The sequence below is a fragment of the Ptychodera flava genome, chromosome 1 (assembly GCF_041260155.1).
Source record: "Ptychodera flava strain L36383 chromosome 1, AS_Pfla_20210202, whole genome shotgun sequence".
NCBI classification, from domain to species: Eukaryota; Metazoa; Hemichordata; class Enteropneusta; family Ptychoderidae; genus Ptychodera; species Ptychodera flava.
This window is the reverse complement of record NC_091928.1, coordinates 59134129-59158021: the sequence shown is the minus strand read 5'-3', so window position 1 is coordinate 59158021 and position 23893 is coordinate 59134129. Positions and strand designations below refer to the sequence as shown.

The 23893-nt window shown below is 37.8% G+C and overlaps 1 protein-coding gene across 1 annotated transcript; it reads left to right on the top strand.

The window, feature by feature from the left end:
- The first annotated feature begins 2705 nt into the window (after nt 1-2705).
- LOC139142021 (DNA topoisomerase 3-beta-1-like) lies at nt 2706-23893 on the top strand. The gene is given in 19 exon segments (XM_070711810.1): nt 2706-2946; nt 6229-6303; nt 7159-7236; nt 11838-11957; nt 12631-12798; nt 13488-13622; nt 14072-14184; nt 15046-15246; nt 15815-15898; nt 16436-16556; nt 17470-17508; nt 17510-17607; nt 17609-17651; nt 18502-18711; nt 19237-19454; nt 20441-20621; nt 21010-21209; nt 22087-22195; nt 22839-23893. Coding segments are annotated over 19 exon segments (2544 nt in total). The 5' UTR covers nt 2706-2787; the 3' UTR covers nt 23031-23893.

The following is a 23893-nucleotide window of genomic DNA, read 5'->3' as shown; positions in this document are numbered from 1 at the left end:
GTAACTTACCTCGGACATACTGTAGGACAGGGTGAGGTAAAACCTGTTGATGCCAAAATCAGTGCCATTTCAAGTTTTCCCATACCAAACTGCAAACGACAACTGATGCGCTTTCTCGGTATGGCTGGTTACTACAGAAAATTCTGTCCAAATTTCTCCACAATTACTGAGCCTTTGACTAACTTACTTAAAAGAAAGTAAAGTTTGTTTGGTCAGAGCAATGCCAACAGGCATTTGATACACTTAAAGCCATACTGCAAAGTGCTCCAGTGTTGTCTGCACCAGATTTCACTTTGCCATTTAAATTAGCTGTAGATGCTAGTGATACGGCTGCTGGTGCTGTTTTATTGCAAGAGGATAGTCATGGTATAGATCATCCTGTTTTGCTATTTTTCACGCAAATTTAACAAATCCCAGAGAACTACTCTACAATTGAAAAAGAGTGTTTATCTTTGATATTAGCTTTACAGCATTTTGAAGTTTATGTTACTTCTTCAAATCAGCCAATAGTGGTTTATATTGATCACAACCCTCTTGTTTTTCTGCAGAAATTTAAAGGCAAAAATCAGAGATTGCTAAGATGGAGTTTAATGTTACAGGAGTTTAATCTTGACATTAGACATATCAAAGGCAGAGACAATTTAATTGCAGACTGTCTCTCTCGTATTTAGAACTTATTGTTGTTCACACTTTTAAGATTACATTTGTAAAAGAAAGATTTTTCATTGAAAAATTTCTTTTTTTGAAGAGGGGGTGTGTTATGTAGGTCATTTCCCCCACACTCATCATGACCTGAGTTCAATTAGTCTAGAACATCCCAAGGTCACTGCCCTTGATGACCTCACAACCTTGAATTCAATTAGTCATGTTTGGAATGTTCTGGAAAGTTGATTAGTTGTGTAAGGAGATAATTTTAGAACAGTAATTAGCATGTCAATAAAAGTTCTAGATTGTTCTTATATGCCTTTATAAAGGGACGTGCACAGCTTCCAGTCAGACTTTGGGATCGTGTCTCTTGTGTGTTACTAAACTCCAGCAGTAGTCATTCTCAAGACTTTTCAAGACCTTCACTGTCAACACTGGATTTATACTGTGGACTTTGTGCAACTGCAAGCCTGCAAGCCGAAGGACCGTTCATTCATCAGACTGACTGTTACAACTCTGAGACTGGAGCTTTGCCGTCCCAGCTGAGATAAGTAGTCTGTACACTTTTAAAGCTTGTACTCTATCCCTGACTTAGCAATTAGTTTTATTTTTGTAATAAATTTGTTTAAACGTTAACTGCTGAGTTCACCCTTTTGTTCGTTTTCTCTGCACTAACAATACAATATTTCTCATTCTCACACATGGGACTTCGCTGTGTGTCGAACCATAGACTCCGAGGTACCTACATATGGTCGAACCTAGCTGCAAAATTGTAGCGCTACGGTGAGGCGGTCGGTGATTTTTGGTTTTTGCGACTTCGCTCACCAGTAGCGCTACAAGGCCGATGGCCCTGGGGAGTATCATATAAGCGCACCCCACTCGACCAGGCGTGTTGATGTGGAATGCAACATATTTACTGCATTTGGTCGTACCGATTTATCACTACTGAAGACTAAACAGTATACTGCACTAACTTTGTCGTTTATGGGGGTTTGGAATTTGTTCAAACACGACGATCGCGTTCTGAAAACATTGAGCGTGGGGCGTCGGTGTTTGTGGGAGCCGCCATTACCGGAAGTTGGTAATGACGGCTCCCAGAAATGTTTCGGAACATAAATGACAAAGTTAGTGCAGTATACTGTTTCGTCTTCAGTAGTGATAAATCGGTAACACGACCAAATGCAGTAAATATGTTGCATTCCATATCAACACGCCTGGTTGAGGGGGGTGCGCTTATATGATACTCCCCATGGCCCCAGGGCCATCGGCCTTGGTAGCGCTACTAGTGAGCGAAGTCGCAAAAACCAAAAATCACCGACCGCCTCACCGTAGCGCTACAATTTTGCAGCTAGGTCGAACCTACAGTACTTACAGTACACAGCGACGGCCGACGGGGGAGCAAATGTGACTTGACACGTGTGGAGTTTAAATGCTTCTCCGGTTCCGTGAAGTTATTCTTACCTTCTTCTTTGTTACCTATATACTTCTTATATCGGTTTTCTCTCCATTGCAATTTCTTTGCTTTTTCTGCAGTTGAAAACGCGGTTTTTTGAACTTTTGAACCAGCGACACGCTTCTTCAACATTTCGGAAGCCATCTTTAGAGTACGCCCTCTTGCGGTAATACATGTAAACGCCTCAGTTTCATATTGACTTTCGGATTCTCATTGATCACGTACCCCCCAAGATCAGCTTTCCCTTTTAAAAAAATTACAGAGCTTCAGATGCCTTTTAAAAGGTGTGAAGAAGATAGAGTGCAGGGCAAGTGTCCATTCTCTAGACACCGGCGCTCTACTATTTATTCTTACTAGTAGCACCTTGGGAGGTCAATAGTTATTATTTTCTTGTACTGTTATGAAAAATTTAGAGATGGTAAAAAAAGTAAATGCTCGTCTCTTCAATATTATTGCCAATAACGACATAAATAACAACAAAAATAAAACCTTAATGACCCATAATATAATGTCAAAAAGGATAAAGTCAAAAAGAGATATCCGAAGTGATCTCAACTCCAGCATAAACACCGAATACGAAGCCGGTGCTAACTTAAATCAATATTGTGAAGACCGAAAATGGCGGCGTTCAGTTTAAAAGTTTGCACTGAATTTGCGAGAACAATCAAGGGATAGAAAGAGTTATCATCATGAAAACTGTGTTGATGGTCGCAGAGAAGCCGCAGTTGGCGCATTCTCTTGCAAAGATCCTGTCAAATGGACGCATGAACTCACGGAAAGGGTTTAATGGAGCATGCTCCATCCACGAGTACAATGGCCAGTTCCTCGGCGAACCCGCTAAGTTCAAGGTTTGTACAGACAGTCGCCACCACCCAAATCGGCACACAGTCCATGTAGCAGTTTGGGGCCTCTGCTCGTTCAGTTGTTTGTCAAGATATTTTGAGACGACATGTACTCGTATTGTCCACAAATTTTATTAAAATGGACGGCAGAATTGTAAATACTAACTGATGTTGAAACTCTCGACTTGTACAACGTGAAGGATTGAGTGCCAGTATGGGGTCATCAAAGGTCATGCTTGCGACACGTGTATACATGTAACAAGGGTCAAAACTTTCCATTTCATCAAAAAGCTCCTCTGCCAAAAGTACACAGGCAAAAAGGAAGGTGGGGTTAGGGTTGTCACAACACAGCACAGAACATCTATGTGCATACTCTAAAGCAATTGCAGCAGTTTTATAAATTCCTTTGCGGTATGCAGGGCTGTCAATTATAGCCGGTCACCGGCGGCAAATCGCCGTCTGACGCGGGTCTTGCCGCCGGCTGTTTTCCCTGTTCAAGGCCTGCAGTACACACGTTATGAATTCTTTCCTGTCCCAATTCTACCGTTGGCTGCGCTGTGCTACAGAGGCGCAGCCCCTAAGGCTCGTTGGTAGCCGATTTCTGATTGGTTTCAATGGGTACTGTCAAAAAGCTTGCGTGTTCTGATTGGTTTTCGGACGTACACATCGATATGGCTACGAAAAGAACGACAGCCACGTTGAATTTATGGGTCCAAAAAAGACCCCGAGAGGCTTACACTAGCTCTGGATATAAAAGTAACGTTCATATTTGTAAATAATTTTATTTTCCTGAAGAATTTCAGTGATCGGGGGTTCAATCCATCCATGGTATAGCATGCAATGTAGATTTCACGCCGCGTGTGAGCAAAGTGCCATAGCATTACGTGTATTTAGCGACTGGTTGTTTTCCCGTTTGCAGATCGTGAACACTTTACAATGAGTAAGAATCGTTTACTCAGCGCAAAAAAAAAACTTTGTGGGGATTGACATAATTTTTAGTGAGTTTTGACTACCACTGAATTTGTTTGCACCAAGCCGCCGTTCTATGAAATGTATTCTTACGGTAGTACATGCTTTGTACTGTGGTTGTTTCGAAGGCCCGAGTGTTGAAGTTTGATAAATATTTTCCGACATCCGAAATCTTTCCTCAAAAGCAAATATCGGTATTCCAATCCTTCAAACTCATTTACCAAGACCAACATTTTTTAATGTTTAGGGCAATCGCAAAATTTAGCTCTGCTTGACTGTATACTTTCGCGGTATCTTGCACGTACGTATGGCGGTAAACCATGTTTTGAATATGGATATATCGTGCATGTAGTGAGCCTATACCCACTTGGCCGGCGTGGGTTTCGACAAAACTCGGACTACTGTGAGGGATATCAGAATAGATAATCATCAGGAGAAAAGATTTGATCGTTAACTTTCACGCGCAAGGATTTACTACGTAAATAAATCAACATATTCTCAATCTTGTCGATTGAGAGGCCGACGGACAACGAAGCCACGCAATGTCATCAGCGGATGTAAACTTGAGTATTGTAATTGTTTGTATGACGTAGCGTCTACTCAAATTGTCTCAGGTAATGGTCTCGTATTTACCCCATTTACATTTGTAAATTTTCACACTGGAAATTCATAGCGGGTAACTCTGAGGAGAAGTCTTGACACAGACAAATAAAATTACAGCAGCATCAACCAGACGTAGATTGGAATTTTTTGTCGTGACGTTATGACATTTTTGCAGTGGGGACAAGATTTTTTTAATTCTAATACGATTAGCTGTTTTTGAATGGGAACGTATTACAATTATTGAATTGCTTTCTGCAGATGTTGTTTCTTAAGAAATAGTTTCTGCAGGTGTAGTTTCTAAAGCTACATCTGAAGAAATAGTTTTTTGCAGATGTAGTTTCTGAAGCTATTGTTTCATCTGCCTGAGAATGGCACAATATTGAGGTATTGTCAGCTGGTACTGCCATACAAGCCTTGGGCTTAGATGAGTACTCCCGTGATTCTGATTATGGTTCAGATTATGATCTTTATTAAGCAGGTTATAATTCAACAGAATTTGTATGCAAACAATAATAACCTGGTGTATCAATAAACATATAAACTCTGTAATACTTCTGTTTGTCTTTCATAATTTATTTCACAAGATTCAATATCATGTTACTTTTGATACTTCAGTTACAATAAACTTGACAGTAAATTGCCCTCAAAAGTGCCACCACAGGCCACCAATAGAAGATGAATAATTAGAAAAGCTTCAGCTTCAGGAGGGGGGACACCCCCCTCCTGGCCTCCCCCCGCGTGCGCTTGCACGCACGCCTTGCTCCACTTCGCTCCGCACAAGGCTGTACCCTCCTGTTCTTTCACTTGTACCCTTCTATTCTGAAAAGCATTGACAGCCCTGGGTATGTAATATACATCCTATATAGCTGCAAAATTGTGGCGCTACGGTGAGGCGGTAGGTGATTTTTGGTTTTTGCGACTTCGCTCACCGGTAGCGCTACAATGCTGATGGCCCTGTAGAGGTGAAAATATGCGCACCCCACTGGACTACATGTAGGTGTGTTGATGTGAAATGCTACATATTTACTGCATCGGTTGTAATGATTTATCACAACTGAAGACAACACTATACTACACTAAGCTTGTCGTTTATGGGGTTTAGAATTTGTTCAAACACGACGATGGCATTCCAAAAACATTTCTGGGAGCCACCATTACTAACTTTCAGTAATGGCGGCTCCCAGATACACAGATGCCCAACACTCAAAGTTTATGGAACGCGATTGACGTGTTTGAACAAATTCCAAACCCCATAAACGACAAGGTTAGTGTAGTATAGTGTTGAGTCTTCAGTAGTGATAAATCGGTACGACCAAATGCAGTAAATATGTAGCATTTCACATCAACACGCCTTGTCCGGTGAGGTGCGCTTATTTTCACCTCTACAGGGCCATCGGCATTGTAGCGGTACTGGTGAGCGAAGTCGCAAAAAACCAAAAATCACCGACCGCCTCACCGTAGCGCTACAATTTTGCAGCTATCCATATATTGACTTTGAAGATTGCATCAATTGTACAGTACATGTACCTGTATGACACTCTGATATGGAGACTACCGGTAGACTGAAGATTAGTGGATCCGGATACAAAGAAATGTTTGGTCGTCCTGATATGGATACATAGCAATACACTCAGACATGTGTGCCAGTTTATTAAACACATAACTGCATTAAAATACTAATTGTGTTTTTGTTTCTTTTGCATACACAACCTGTAGATGACCTCAGTTTGTGGCCATGTCATGGGCTTAGATTTTCCAAGCAAATACAACAATTGGGACAAAGTGGATCCAGTAAGTATGTTCAGTCCTTTATATAGAGTTCCAAAAGTTTGTTGCAAGTGTTTGTAATATACCGATTTACCGTTACTTTCTTTTCATACTCATATACTGTTTTCGCATAATAGCACGATCAAGTGAACTGTTACATCCTACATACTGTGTAACCATATCAGCATACCAGGAACACTTTTCAAAGTCCAATATGTCATATTGGACTCTTTTATACCTTGCAGCATACCTTTACAATGAGTACAAATGGTGTTAACAATAATTTGCTAAACAATAACCATGTACATTGATAGGTACACATGCTAACAATACCAAAGGAGCAATACACATGTAGAATTAAACTTGTGACGGGGTAATACTACCGGTATTAAAATGTGTGACAGCCGAACCACATTGCAGGTACAATGTAGGATAAGAGTCAACCACCCTTTTGAATTTTGAGGGTAAATTTGCACCAAGTCCTGGTGAAAGTAAACATTACACTATGGAAATCATGTACAGATACACAATATGCAATCACTGTTTGGATTCAGAAAGTATATCTTGTTGTTCAGATACCTTTCAGCAGTTCATCTCCCAAATGTCTGTGTCAACAATATGTCACTGAGCAAAAAATCGTGATTTCATCAGACTTCACCTCTAAACCTTTTAGAAGGAGAGGGAGGAAAGAGTGTTTTAGGTCAGTCACTTTGAATTTTGTTTCCTATGTGTGGATTTTTAGTGATACACTCTCCCTGAGTGTATACATTTACAGTGTACCAAAATTGTGTGACACAATATGCAAATGTAAAGTCATACAAACTGCCATAACCCAGTTGATGTAACAGTATACACAAAGTACAAATGGTTTACCTCCAGGCCGAGTTGTTTGCAGCTCCTACAAGAAAAGTGGAAGCTCAACAAGGTCTCCATATGCCAAAATTTCTGTCAAGTGAGGTAAGTAAGTTTGTCACAACTGCATTAACCCTTATCCTACCAACTTCAAGATCAATATAAAGTCTGATGAGTCAGTTATAACCAGTGAGGCATAACATATTCTATAGACTTTTGATTAATTTGAAGGCTCCTGAAAGAAAAGATTCTGTAAACATGCTTGAAAAGAAAAACAAGATGATGTGGATCTTTGTGTTTATTGTGCAAGTGTTGTACTTTATATCTGACATCAGCATCATACTTTTGAATTTTAGATGTAGGGGCTAAGCAAGTGAATTTGCTTGTTTAGCTATTTGAACAATTTGAGATGTCCCTAAGTAACAAGGCAGTCTATTCAGTGTATCTCTGTGCATTCACAACGATGTACGTGTAAAATGTAGGCCAAGATCTTGCAATGTTACTGTTCTCGCAGTGTTACTGTTCTTGCAGTGTTACTGTTCTGACTGAAAAATCAAGTTCTACTGGATCTGTGTTGGTGATTTGACTCCTCTTTAAGTCTGAATATACATGTACATTTGTACATGAACATTTCTGACAAAAGCCATGTGTTTTTAGCTCCCATAGCCATATGTATATATGGCAATGGAAGCTATTCTTATAGGCTAGGGAAATGTCTATATGTATGTATGTATGTCTGTATGTCTGTATGTCTGTATGTCTGTATGTCTGTATGTCTGTATGTCTGTCCGTCACCATCAAAACTCCAAACCGCTGTACATTTCATCTTGATATTTGGTGTGTACGTGGATGATGGGCTGTAGATGACAGTGTTCTCCCCAGGATCAAGCAAAAGCGTAGCGGCTAATTTGCATAATCATTTGCATATCATTAATTTATATTTGCATATGGATATAAGCTTGCACATGCACCCACGCATTCATATACACTCACAACAAAATGCAATGGTAACACACAAGTATGCAATTTGAACATCATGGAAACTCTTTATTACACTTAAATAAATCATCACAGTATCGTACAATTGCAATTAAAATAGAAGATTCAAACAGTAACAGCAAGTTCAGATTGAAAGCAAGAAAGGTTCGTCTGATTGGAGTTCCATTAATACATATATTGCTAATACAATTGTCAAAAATTGCCAACAAAGAGGAAAATTCACAAGTTTAAAGCTTTACACAATTCAAATGTAACTGAGTTTTATATCATTTTTGAGCGACAAACACCGCGAATAATGTTTCATCACGGGGATCAATTTCAACCAGCGCCCCCCCCCCCCCCCCCCAATAACTAACCACTGCACACTGCACTGCCACTGAACATCGTCGTTCGATTCTTGATTTTAAAAATACCACTAAGTGATCACAAGACATGAACTAAGTACGACTAGAATCACTTGAAAATCAGGTGTAAAATCTTTCAGAGAACGTGTCAGAGTGGAACCACACACGCGACGCCAGGATCAATGTCAACACGTTATAAACACGTCGGCCAACATGGCCGCCGCCATATTGGAATTTATGCAATGTGAACGCGATCGCGATCGTGATCGTACTCGGACAAAAAAAAAGATCATCGTTGTAAAATCATAATCAACCTCACTAGTCAACTGCTTCTTTTGTTTCTTTTGCGGTCCATTTTGTTGATCTAAGCATGGGAATGTGATCAAAGGCCCCGCTAGTGCTGCACCGCCTAACTCTGTGAATACTTGTCCTCGATGTATACCGACTAAAGGTCTTTGTTGGTCGTAACAGTCGTTGTAGAATGAAAACTTGTGAACAACCCAGCCGATTCTTCTATTGTTTTAACGTTCCTCTCAACACTTACGGACAACTTATCGGACGCATACCATACTTCACACCTTCCACTCTTTCACCAGGTTGAAAGTTGCAGTGAGCGCTAATGAGTAGACAATGCATGCAACAGCTGGTAGCTACGCAGAGCGTGTGAACTAAAGGATGGCGGGAATATTTTAAAGCGTAGCGGGGAGAATCAAAGCGTAGCGGGGAGAGGCGAAAGCGTAGCGGGACCGCTACGCTAAAATGGCCTGGGGAGAACACTGGATGAGATTTTGTTCAAATGAAGTTGTCATTGCCAAAAATATGCAAATTAAGTGAAAAAATGTAAAAACAGTCAAAATTGAAAAAACTCAATAACCACTGAGCAGATTACATGAAAAATTAGCATGTAAGTACTTTGGGCTGACCTGAATGATTGTGCACATCTTGGGTCAGTATCTTGGACTTGCTATTTTTCATGAATTTTTTTGTAATTTTCTGCCATTTTTGGTCAAAAAATCTCCTGCTCTGAAACCACAAGTCCGATTGATTTGAAACTTGTATAGGAGTGACCTTTCCCAAATTTGGGCAAATCGTGGTGAAATTTGCATATTTTTAGTTTACACGTCCATAGACTCCCATGTATAAGGCAGATCTCCATAGACTCCCATGTATAAGGCCACAAAAAATAAAAATTTAGTTTCTCATCGTATTCATATTGCAAAAAGGATGCAGTGACACAATTTTTAGTCCCCATGGATGAAGTCCAGTGAGCTTATAGATTGGGTCATGTCCGTCTGTTTCGTCCATCCGTGAGTCCATCCGTTCACGCAGATATCTCGGATATTTTGACAAAATGTCATGTGACCTTGATGACCTTTGATCTCAAATATACATATTTGTCCATAACTCAGTAACCACAAGTGCTACCACCCTTCATATATGGTATGATGGGACAGCTTATGACGCCACATATTGTACCTCATTAATTATGCACATATCTAATTTTGAGCAAGCCAATAGAGCTAGAGTCTGATTTTTGGTACATAGGGATAACTTAGCAAAACAATTTTTTTGACAAAATGTCACGTGACCTCGGTGACCTTTGACCTCAAATATACATATTCGTCCATAACTCAGTAACCACAAGTGCTACAGCCTTCATGTATGGTATGATGGGACACCTTATGACGCCACATATTGTACCTCATTAATTATGCACATATCTAATTTTGAGCGAGCCAATAGAGCTAGAGGTCTGATTTTTGGTATATAGGGATAACTTAGCAAAACAATTTTTTTGACAAAATGTCACGTGACCTCGGTGACCTTTGACCTCAAATATACATATTTGTCCATAACTCAGTAACCACAAGTGCTACAGCCTTCATGTATGGTATGATGGGACAGTTTATGACGCCACATATTGTACCTCATTAATTATGCACATATCTAATTTTGAGCGAGCCAATAGAGCTAGAGGTCTGATTTTTGGTATATAGGGATAACTTAGCAATACAATTTTTTTGACAAAATGTCACGTGACCTCGGTGACCTTTGACCTCAAATATACATATTTGTCCATAACTCAGTAACCACAAGTGCTACAGCCTTCATGTATGGTATGATGGGACACCTTATGACGCCACATATTGTACCTCAATAATTATGCGCATATCTAATTTTGAGCGAGTCAATAGAGCTAGAGGTCTGATTTTTGGTATATAGGGATAACTTAGCAATACAATTTTTTTGACAAAATGTCACGTGACCTCGGTGACCTTTGACCTCAAATATACATATTTGTCCATAACTCGGTAACCACAAGTGCTACACCCTTCATGTTTGGTATGATTGGACACCTTATGACGCCACATTCTGTACCTCAATAATTATGCGCATATCTCATTCTGAGTGAGCCAATAGAGCTGGATGTCTGATTTTTGGTAAATAGGGATAACTATAGGAGAGAAATTTTTTGACCAAATGTCATGTGACCTCGATGACCTTTTACCTAAAATATATGTTTATGTCAATAAATAAGTAACCACAAGTGCTATGTCCTTTGTATTTAGTAGGATGGAGACCTTATGACAACACACGCTTTACCTCATTAATTATGTACATATCTAATTCTGGGCAAGCGAATAGAGCTAGAGATCTGATTTTTTGGCATATAGGGATTAATTAGCAATATAATTTTTTTTTTTCAAAATGTCATGTGACCTTGATGACCTTTGACCTTGATTATACATATATATGCATATTTCAGTAACCACAAGTTCTATACCCTCCAATTTTGATAGGATATTAGACCTTAAGATGTCACATCTTGTACCTCATTTATAATGCGCATATGTATTTCTTGGCTGGCCAATACTGCTAGAGGTCTGATCTTTTTTCCCGATTTAGAACCATAATTTAGACATGCCTCATGTGTTTCAAATTGGGACAACGACATAGACCTATGTGCCCATAGATCTCAACATATACACTCCAGTGATACTTTTTCATGACCACATTTTCCTGCCCCATCAAGACTAATACTCCTATTACAAGTTGGGACTATGTCATTGTAAATGACTTGTTGAGTTAATGGTTGTATCACAGTATTCGTATTTCTAATGCTGAATTTTTTCCATTTTATATTCTGAATAAATACATTAAACATATTTCACTGTCTCCAGTACATTACATTTAAGTATTTTCACTTCATGCACTTTATCCCTTTCACACATGTTCAAATATCTGACCAGAGAACAAACACTAAATAGTCCAGGATGGGAGCCACAGTGTCATTGACGCTATTTTTTATAAAATGTAGAACTACAGTAACATGGCTTCAATCATCGTTGTTATGGCTTACAGGCAAAGTATGTGGATGCATTGGTGCTGTGGCTGGATTGCGACAAAGAAGGAGAAAATATCTGTTTTGAAGTCATTGACTGTGTACTGGAGTCAATGAACAGATCAAGAGGCAGAGAACAGGTTTGTATCGTAATAACTTTTATTTACAGGGATGCTGCTATTGATTTGACAGCATATACAATAGACTAAGAATTCAATGTGGAAACACTCCCAGTGGACTTGCAAAGTGTGAATTCAATACAGTACAGTGTAGCTACAATTGTTCAAAATAAGGTGTACTATGTAAGGAATATATTCTTTCAACTATCTTGAACATTGAAATCTCTTTCTGACAGTGAAATCAGATATCAGATTGTGCATGTACCGGTACATGCAGAAGATGAAAGGAGATATCCTAATAGCATCCTTCTCACTACCACCACTCTCTGTTTCATGTTTCATGTTTGTCAATGAAATCTTCAAAATCTCAGTCTCTGCAATGCAGTCATTACAACCTAGTTGAACTCTAGCCAAGCATATACAAATACTAAATCCTCTATTCATAATTTTCTTTTTATAAGTTTGGCATACATTTACTTTGGATATAAGCGACATTGTTTTCATTGGTAAAGCCAAGTCTGGGGACATTGCACGGACAACACTGTGTTCCATGACTTTGGTTGCAGAGGTACCACTACATCTTCTGGTATGTAAGTTGTACCAAAAGTTGCAATCTCATTATATGGTAACTTTATGATCTGTTTACTTATTGGCTTATTTATTCTTTGACTGTTTTTGTTTTGTTTTTCTGCAGACGATTTTCAGAGCCAAGTTCAGTGCCATCACAGAGAAAGACATCAAAGCTGCAATGAACAAGCTTGTAGAACCCAACAAGAATGAAGCATTATCAGTAGATGCAAGGCAAGAATTAGATCTACGTATTGGATGTGCCTTTACTAGATATCAAACTAAATTCTTTCAGGTAAGCAGTTATCAAAACATATAAACAGAGTGACAGTAAGTCTTACAAACACAATTATGCAACACTCTTAGATCAGGTCTGTAATAAAAGATGAAATACCAACATTAGGAGGTAGACTGTATCACATCACCTAGAAAAGTTTTCAAGCCCAGGCCTAGCTCTTTTGTTGTTTAAATAACAGACACTTGAGGGTGCTGTTGCCATTACAAGAAGGACACACTGGCCTTTTAATATTATCTTTGGCCCACTAATGAGGAAAAACAGACTTGCAGTAAACCAAGCATGGTTCCATAAACACCTAACATGATGGCTGGTAACTGTCTAATTACCGACTGAAGTTTTTTGATTAACTGAATGGCATTATGGTTGCATTTCACACTCATTTACATGATTCAGGGTGCTGCGTACACCTTCAAATAATGCACTCCTTTCCAGACCTGCATTTAATTTCTTTTTCATTTTTGACAGGGGCTCTGTCTTTTTAGCAGAAAATTGACTTTTAGAACTTTTCTCTATCTTCTAAATTATGAGTCCTGCTGAAACTTTAGGCTTCCTTTAATCTTTGTTTTTATTTTGTTCACTTTCTTACCATTGCATTTGTTGTTTGTCCTAGTGTAATACAGTGCAAATGTGATGTAATCAGCAAGCCAGATACAATCATAAATTATTTGCTTCTGAAATTTTTCCAGGGTAAATATTCTGACCTAGACAGCAATCTTATTTCCTATGGTCCATGTCAAACACCAACACTTGGTTTCTGTGTGGAGAGACATGACAAAATACAGTCTTTTAAACCAGAGACATACTGGATCCTTCAAACAAAAGTAAGTAAGTCACTTTATGTACTCAGTGATAAGGTTGAAAGTACCAGTATTGTAGATGAACTAGTAGGCAAAAAGTGCCAAGAATTACTGGTGACAATGTACTTTTTCCATAAATGTCTTAGTTTATCTAACCGCTTACTTTTAAAATTTCTAAACTCTGAGACAATTTAGGGAATTCTTGAGACTTCCTTTCAAAAGCAGTCCTACATATGTGTTATTAGTGTATATGTAACAGTTTCATGTGTCAAAAAGGAACACTGCTGAATAATGATCCTTCAAAATTGCACATCAGGTAAATCAAAGTTTATTCAAGTACATGTATAAAGTATAAGTATTTTCAATGTCTTGCTGCACATACAGTAGTTTACATTATCATCATTTCTTCATTCATCTTAGAAATTACACCAAAGATGCACTTCATGTCTATTTCATAATTGTGTTATTGACAGGTGAGTTACAACGATGGCAAGCCACTGACTCTGGACTGGGAGAGAGTCAGAATTTTTGATAAAGAAGTTGCACAGATGTTTGTCAATGTTGTTAAAGGTGCCAAGGAGGCAGAGTAAGTGTTCTGCACTGTACTAATGGACAGACAAACAGACAGACAGACAGACAGACAGACAAACTGACAGACTGACAGACAGACAGACAGGACAAGCAGACAGACAGACAGACAGACAGACAGACAAACTGACTGACAGACAGACAGATTGACAGACAAATAGACAAACAGACAGGCATAGACAGACCTTGTGTTGTTAACAGAGAGTGAAAGACAGACAGTTTTTAGGAGCAAGTGACAAAGACAAAGAAAGATGTCTACTCAGACATACCGGTACAGTTATGTACCAGTCCATAAATACAGACAGACAGGCAGACGGACAGACAGACTGACCGACTGAAGATTCCAGATGCCTTTTAAAAGAAAATTCAAATTTGTGTGAATGTTCCGTTTACGTTTAGCTTAATAGGGTCAGTTGAATAATTTTCCCCCATATTTATTTTACATTCATGTTTGAATAAATTAACCCAAACTCCCCGAAGGTATTCACAATGAACAAAAAAGTCTTGTTAACCTGTTTTTTAAAGGCTGACTTTTGGACAAATTCTATCTTTTTCCATGGCAAGAATTAGAATTCCAATAATGCAATGAAGGTGTGAGAGAGTTGAAATTTCAAATGGAAATACTTGAATATACATCTGTCAATTCGTAGGGCCAGTTAGGGTTATGATAATACAATACTGTATGTCTTCATGTTTGTCAGTCATAATGACCTTCAAGTGACCCTATATACAGAGCGCCCTCAATCGTTTTATTTTAGGATACTTGCTGTGGAAGCCTGATGTAAATTGATAAACTCACTGTTTCGTTTTACCTTTTATACTGTTTATAACATTGTACCTACCATCTACCTTTGAACAGAGTTGTTGGTGTAACAACTAAGGAGAAGACAAAATCAAGGCCTCTGGCATTGAACACAGTTGAACTAATGAGAGTAGCAAGTTCTGGTCTTGGAATGGGACCACATCATGCCATGCAGATAGCAGAAAGACTCTACATACAGGGTTATATCAGCTATCCCAGGACAGAAACTACACACTACCCTGAAAATTTTGACATCAAGTAAGTGAAATGTTTTTCCAAATTGTCACAGACCAACCATCTTGAAAGGCTAGTTTTAGTTTGTAAAAGTAAGATGAGAGAGAGAATCCCTTATCAGTGAAGTTCACTGTTTCGTGGGATTTGTGGTAGATGATATGTTTTATTTCACACAATCTGTGATAAAGTAGTCAAAATGGCCACCTCCAGATAAAGACCAGAAGTGCACTCTTGTCAAAGTCATAGATATAGTTAAAGAGATTCCATTCCAAATTCAAATACATTACACTTAGCCGTACATAGGTCATCTCAATTGCTTGCTTTCTGCCGCTCTTGCTGCGCTCTTTACAAGTTAACACAGTTGATGTTTGAAGGTGAATACAGATTTTTTGGTCGCATTTTAATTTTCATGAAATATTGTTCATTTGCCAAGAATGCTACAAATATTTCCTTATCAAGTACAAATTTTATAAATATTCTTTTTAAAAAATTAATATGGGTACCTGTTCATGCAAAGGTATTTAAATTTCAGTAATTTTTGTGTAACTAATGGTGTCCTCATACTTTGTGTGTGTATTTTATTTGATTCCAGGGGAACACTTAGACAGCAGTTATCAAGTTCTGATTGGGGAGATTATGTCAGAACTGTACTGGATGGAAACATTGTCAAACCAAAGTAAGTAATTAGAATTTATTTCTGACTGAAGAAGCTTGTGTCACGAGAAGCTGTTTAATACAAGCGTGTGCCCTCTTTGACCAAAGCTTTGACAGAATAGAAACCTAATAATCTGTATTTATATAGCCTATCCCACCTGAGTACTCAGAAGTCACACAGTATCCATATTTGGTAAACAATTATGATGTTTACTCATGGAACGGCGATCAAACAATACACTACTTTTTTCATGGCCACCAAAGTGAGAACCATTGGTGGTTTCTGTGTAGACACTAATAAATGATAGAATTTCTTTAATGTATGGCAACTTTTGAATAAATGTTTGACTGGAATTAATATACAAAAGTAGCAAAGTGTATTGTTCAAGTGTATCCATTAGCTTATTCATAAATCAGGGAAATGTCAACATGTGTCTTTGAACAATACAATGAAACAAGATCATATGCTTGATAGCTGCCTTACATCACTTGGCAATGAAAATATAAGTGAATGTTTGGTTTCACTTTTGATTTCCATCTCAATTTTTTTGTTCTACAGGAAAGGTCATGATGCGGGTGACCATCCGCCAATCACACCAATGAAATCAGCCAGTGAAGGTGAACTTGGAGGTGATAACTGGAGATTGTATGATTACATTACAAGGCATTTTATAGCAACAGTATGTATCAGTCTTATTGTAAATTGTGTGATTATAACTACTGTACAATTTCTAAACGAAGCCGTGGCTTCTATTAGTAAATCTTTTTGACCGCCTCTTGGGGACAAGTCAGAAAATCTCTTGGGGCTTCTATTGTGTACATCTCCTCAATCTTTGTACAGTTCGTTCAGTCGAGTTATACCAGTACAATGCCAACCAGTATTATCCTGATGACAGTGGCCCATCACCAATGCTTGTATGGTGTCAAACTTGCATGAAATCTAACTCATTTTGTACAAAATCATTAGTTGTTTTGGTCATAGAGCTATGGAGGTCTCACACCACCATGTTTGTACATCCAACGTTTGGCATTGCAGCATGCAGCACTGAGACGGAGTTGAAGACACTTGCTTCTCTTTCGGAAATTTCATTTGCATTGTGTGCCAGTATGTTGTAAATGATCTGGTGTACACAGCAAATATTTGACTCTGCACGATGGCTTCCTCATGGACACAACTGATGACGTACCAAAACAGAGTTCTTATAAATAACAAACTTGAAACAGAAAATCAGCAGCATTTGGCCAATAACATCCTATACCAAAACCATTCACAAAAGAAAGCGTGTTGTACAGAGCTTTATTTCTCTGTATGGAAAAGATAAATGTCAATTGTTAGTAGCAGTTACATTGTTTCCATGTGTTAGTTGTTCTGTACAATAATTCCCATGAAGTTAGGGGCCTTTCATACTCGCCAGCAACTAAAGGTTTGCTCTAAGTGTACATTCTAAGAGAAGCATTTTATGTTCACATACATGTACCGTATATCGAGTATATTAAAATAAATAGTGAATCAAATAATAGATCAGACATTAGGTTTAGATTTCAAAACAATTAAGACCATCATAATTTGTCCAAATGTTTACATTTTCGTAGGTCAGTCCTGATTGTAGATACCTGCAGACAACAGTGAGTTTTTTCCATTGGTTCAGAGTCATTCACCTTGACTGGGAAAACTCTTCTGGATCCAGGATACACCACTATGATGACGTGGCAAGCCCTCAGTGCTGAGAAAAGTTACCACCATTCATAGAGGTGATATTTGCAGTATTGAAGAGGTAAGATGTAGTATGTAGACACTCATTGATGGCTATACAGTAGAAATACCATTGATATTCGTATTAGGCCGGTACGTTCACATACATCTTTTTGACAAAATATGCTTTTGATATTTATGGCACAAATTACCTGATTAGAGTTGCAATATGGGTCGGCATTGACCTTTGTAATTTGGGGATCTAACTTCCTAGAAAGCTCTGTACCCATTTCAACTGAAGACTTGGATGACTCCAATGAGACTATTAAATAAATTAAATTACCGAATAAATGCAGTTTTGATACGCACTGTTTTGCAAACTGTTTTGATGGTAAAGCACAAATTTGAAATGTCGTTTCAAGAAGTCGATTATGCAAGTATGCATACTTGATGCTGGTGATGAACATGAAAGTGCTAGGGTAGTGTGAATATAGCCTACATGGGCAAGCAGTCTGAAATGTCTTTCTGAACAATCTTTGTGAAAAGAATGCGAGGCAGCAGGAATATCTGCAAAACAAACATTTTCATCCAGATTGATAGACGGAGCCAGATAAAGAGTGACTGTGGGATAACTACTTCATGTTGATGTAAACAGTGACTACAGTCTCCTCAATAGCACTGCTTGTGCCTGAATATTACCATCAGCGTTGTTGGTAGTTACATGATTTATGTTAATTTCTGGCTGGAGTTTAGAAAAAGAACAGATCTAATGTATGGTGGTGTATACAATGGTAGTTCCATGTGATATATAAACCGGCGTCTGTCCCCAAAGCCAAGATTGCAATGTTGATTTTTCAATAGAGCAAACAAATCAATGAAATTGTTCCCAGGGATTATACTGTATCAACACAATGATTACTTTCTACACCAAGGTAAAACTTGTTGAGAAGCAGACTAGCCCACCTGACTACTTGACAGAAAGTGAATTGATCAGTTTGATGGAAAAACATGGTATTGGAACTGATGCCAGCATTCCGGTACATATCAACAACATCTCACAAAGGAATTATGTGACGGTTGGATCCGGAAGAAGGCTGATACCAACACCATTAGGAATTGTGCTGGTGCATGGCTATCAAAAGGTGAGCTCAGTTTTATGAATCCCGTACCCGGTAGAATATGTTGTACAAAATCACACCTGAAGAATATATCATCAAATCCTTTTAATTTCAGAAATTACACGTGGTACTGTTCATAACTGTTAAGGAATACATACCGTACACATCCACTTAAAATGATGTTGAATTGTACTTCAGCTTACCCAAGCTTTCTTTTTCTTGCCTGGTCTACTTTCATCTGAATGCTCTACATGAATATAGCCCTAGTATCAGTAAAGTGAAAATGAAATATAAAATGAAAACTTTTAAACCACTTGTTGTGATGGCATTCTGTGGCAGAAAGTACAAACAAGTCTTCATAGATTTTCTGATGAAATACACCTTGCATAATTTCTTTGCTGGCCACAGATATTTAATTTTTTCTTGGTGCTTCAACAGACTCTGACAAATCACCATCAAAATACCCAGCAGATGTGATTTAGTAAGTAAATATTGTAGAAACACTGGCAGCAACTCATCATGTTTTTATTATATTTTACAACTTGACAGATTGATCCAGATCTGTCCTTGCCAACCATGAGATCTGCCGTGGAAGAACAACTCAATCTCATTGCTGCTGGAAAAGTAGACTTCCATTCAGTCTTGAGACACACTCTGGATATATTCACAAGGAAATTCCAGTATTTTGTCACTCAGATCAGCGGAATGGATGAACTATTTGAAGTGTCATTTTCACCTCTTGCAGAAAGTGGCAAACCAATGTCCAGGTACCTCTATTAATTCCATATTATTTCCATGTATTTGTTTGATAGGCATTGCCGACAGATATGCTATACTGCCACAGAGACTTGCCTGATATTCAAGCATAGCAACACAGTCCTGATAGCTTGAATTTTGTTTTGTTCAACTAATTTGTTTACAAAATAATACAAAATTTGATGGACAACTGAAGAATTTGTCCCAAATGTACAAAATGTCCCCAAAGATAATTAGTGGGACACAGTGTCCCCTGGTTTAATTATCCTGGCTGCAACACTGCAAGAAATATATAATAAAATAGGGGTTGATGATAAAACAACTGCCTTGTGTGGAAAGTTTTTTATTGTTTTAATGATTAGACCTTGATGTTTTCCCCACATTATAAAATTACAATAAGTATAGTAGAAATTATGGACCCCATTTGCAATAACAATGAGCTTTAAACGGGAAGTTACAAATCTGTGGGCACACAATAGGGGATTACTGATGATGCAGCTATTTGCATACCCTGGGCGCGAGTTTTTGAATTCTCATAGCATCGCTTTGATCGTGTGATGAATTTAAATAATCATGATGGGCACTTTCGTGACATATGCAAAGAGAGGTCAAATGGTTGTACAGGGAACGCATTTTGAAACCTATGTGTTCTCTGACAAAAAAAACGGAACATTTTTTCAGTTTACTTTTGTTTCAAGTTTAGTCGCTATACATTCACAGACATCATATGCAAGATTCAATGAAATTGAATGCTTGAAATATGGCAAAATTATGGGATTCTTTGACCAAACAGCACGTCTGATCAGTAGAGTGGCTTTTTTACATTTTGCATAGATTTACGACAATCTGGCTTTTATAGGGGAAGTTCCTATTTAAGGAGAGAAAGGGTCATCATCAATACAAAGGAATGACATCTCAAGTGTGTTAGTGTGTGAGATCAATGGACCCTTAACAATGTTTTCCATGATCCCTTATATAAGTTTAACTTGTATTTCAGATGTGGAAAGTGTCGACGGTACATGAAGTACATCCAAGCCAAGCCTAGTAGATTACATTGTGCACAATGTGATGAAACATACAGTCTACCAGCCAATGGTATCATCAAGTTGTACAAGGAACTCAAATGTCCTCTAGATGAGTTTGAAATGGTTCTCTTTTCTACTGGTTCTAAAGGAAAAGTAAGTATGACCATTATATTTCACTGACATTGGTGTTAGAAACTTGAAGAGATGTTTGACAGACCTTGGTAAATTCACATGTATGTCACAAATTGCTACATTGTTTTCACTGTTGCTCTATTTCTGCTTTGTATGTGACAGTTGTTCACAAAACCTCAAAATTATAGATCAATTTGTTGCAATATCTCACTCACCTGAGAAGTTATTTCCAGTAGTAGTTGCTTTCTATATTTTGTAGATACAGTGTTTCTAAGCAGCCTTGGATGAATGAAAGTATCAATTTTAAAGATTGGAAGACAATAGCTTCCTTCAGAAGTTTATATTTTGTCAATTCTTAGTTTGACAGTGTCCACACATAATGACAGTGTTTCTATATTTCATTTGACAGAGTTACCCACTGTGTCCATACTGTTACAGTCATCCACCATTTCAAAGCATGCGTAAAGGTTCAGGTTGCAATGAGTGTACTCATCCGACCTGTCAACACTCACTCAACACACTGGGTGTATCACAGTGCATTGAATGTGAACATGGTGTATTGGTTTTAGATCCAACATCATCACCGAAGTGGAAAATTGCATGCAATAGGTAGGTTACTTCCTGCTGTGATTTTATAATACCACACATACATGTATAGATGATAGCACAGAAAATACCTGTTGTTCCAAGAATTCTATGTTTGACATAGAAGCAGTGATCAGCATGGCAGTTAAAAAATTTGTTACTACTGAGATATTTCTCTGGTGACTCTGTCATGTTTTGATTTCCCACAGTCCTGTAAAATGCCATTGTTTATCATATGGTGGACTAAACACTAAATATCATGATATTTTCAAACAATTTGTTCCCTGTTTTTAGAAACACAATAGCTCAGACTCTGATAAAGCATTCAGAAAATTATAACATAGAAGTAGGAATGTTACTGACTCTATTTTATTTTGAAAAAATCAATTCAAAATAAATAAAAGTAAGAGGGACAAATCCAAGGAAAAATTTCATTCTCGCAAGTCTAAACAGAAAGACCATGAAGACATAGTGTCTACTGTCATAATAAAATATCAAAAATCCCATTTACATGATGAAACATTGTTTGCTGTTGCAGGTGAGTAACTTTTCATTTGGTGTGAAACATCCTATTTTAAATGTTGCACTTACATATTTATCAATATTCATTTGAGATGAAAAGTACCTGAATGTGCATGTAGATTTTCAGCAGTACTTATCATCAGTATAGCTTGACTGTATAGAAAACATGCTAGATTTCAGCATATTTTAGTTGTCGTTTGGATGGTGGTATAGTTCCCACATTCACAACTAATCAAAAAATTGATTTAATAATTATAGACAAAAAGTCTGATTTACTTCAATGTATGCAGTATGTTGTTACAGCCACTGAACAGATATTTGATCTGCCCCCATTGAATAGAACAGCATATTAATTGTTCAGCTATTGTGCGTATTTCAGGTGTAATGTGATAATGAATGTCTTTGAAGATGCTCATCGTGTGACAGTATCAACAGAAGATACCTGTGAAGATTGTGGAAGTAATATCGTGAATGTCAACTTCAATAAGGTAAAGGTTTAGACTTCAGATAATGACACTTTTTATAATGAACCTTGTTTAAATTGTAGTTACACAAGGAATATACTTATTTCAGGTTTATAAATTTAGCAAATTTGCTAATGGGTCCACTTGCTGTGTTTTGATATTTAGTTCTTCTTGTCACACCCCTACAATTTTTTCATCTTCTTAAACGATTAATGACAAAGGTAAAGTTAGCAATGGAATAGGATTGAAAGAATTAATTATTCCTGTTTATTAATTGAAATTGTCTTCAGTATTGCCAGTAACAAAATAATATTTACAAGCTTTACTCAGAGATTAAAATAATGAGTGACAACCACATATCTCCATCTAACATCAACAAGATCAATATTATTTTGTACAAGGAAAAGGCAAGGAATTCAAAAGAAAAGTTATCCTCATGTGTCATTTGTCTGACTCACACTGGACAAAATGCTTTATATACGACAATGTAGACACATATACTGGTTCTGTACATTTTTTAAAACTCTCAAAGACAGAAACCACAGGCAAAGAGCAATCTCAGGACAACATTAACATTGTCGTTACATTACATACATGAGACAGTTGTGAAATTTGACCTTGCCACCTCCTTTCCATAATTCATTTTATTTTTATTTTTATCTTGCAGAGCAAGAATCCCCTCGGTGGTGAACAGACACAGCACTCTGGTTGTTTGTTCTGCGATCCTCTCTTTACTCCACTTATAGATACAAAGTATGCCAAAAGCTATGTTCCTCAGAGGTCAAGTAGGGGAAAAGGCAGAGGTCGTGGAAGAGGTCGTGGTCGGGGTCGAGGCAGGGGGAGAGGTCCTCCTAGATAATCACTGTTACCATGACAATGTTGATGTTGGCAGGTGTGCTTTCTTAAAACATACAGAGCACTGAAGATTTATTTATTGATTGCAACATATATCAGATCTAGATTTCACACAAAAGCAGTTTGTTTTCCTAACAGCAGACTACCGGTAGTTTTGAACAGAAAATATACAAGGATGAACAGTCTGTAAAGACTGTCTTTAGCTGAACTATCTGAATGCAAAATTACCTAGTCCACATTGAGTAGTTAAGGCATAACTTTCATCTTCAGCAAGGTTTTGCTGTAATTATAAAACATTGGATGGTGGAATCCTCGAAATGTAAAGTTTTTTACCAGTCCGATATTAAGTACATGTTTCATCACCACTGAGGTTTTGTTTTGGGATGTTTAGAAACTTATTTGACTTTATTCACTCAATATGCTTTAAAGGTCTGAATTCCTTGTCAATATTTTTGGTTTCTTTCCTGGCTGTTCAATTCCTTACCAGATTGTTCTATGGGTTACCAATTTTATTTTAATGTACAGTTTTCACAAGGAGAAACTGCAGCTAGCAGTCTTCATGGGCTTTCATGAGAGATTGGATAAAATGGTATTTGTCAGTCAGAAAAATGTAACAGCTTCAACCACTCTTTTTGAGAGTTGGGATTTTGCCGAGTGGTTCTGTCTGTTGCCTCTCTACTAGTGGGGATTTGGCCGACTGGTTCTGTCTGTTGCCTCTCTGCTAGGTGACTGGATACCGTAGGTTGTGAGGTCAAACCCAATTGAAAACATCCTATTGTCAGGATTGTAAGACAAATATTTTATTTCCTACAAATATATTCCTAATAAAAATTGCTTACAATAAAGTGCATTCTCCTTGCAAAGGAT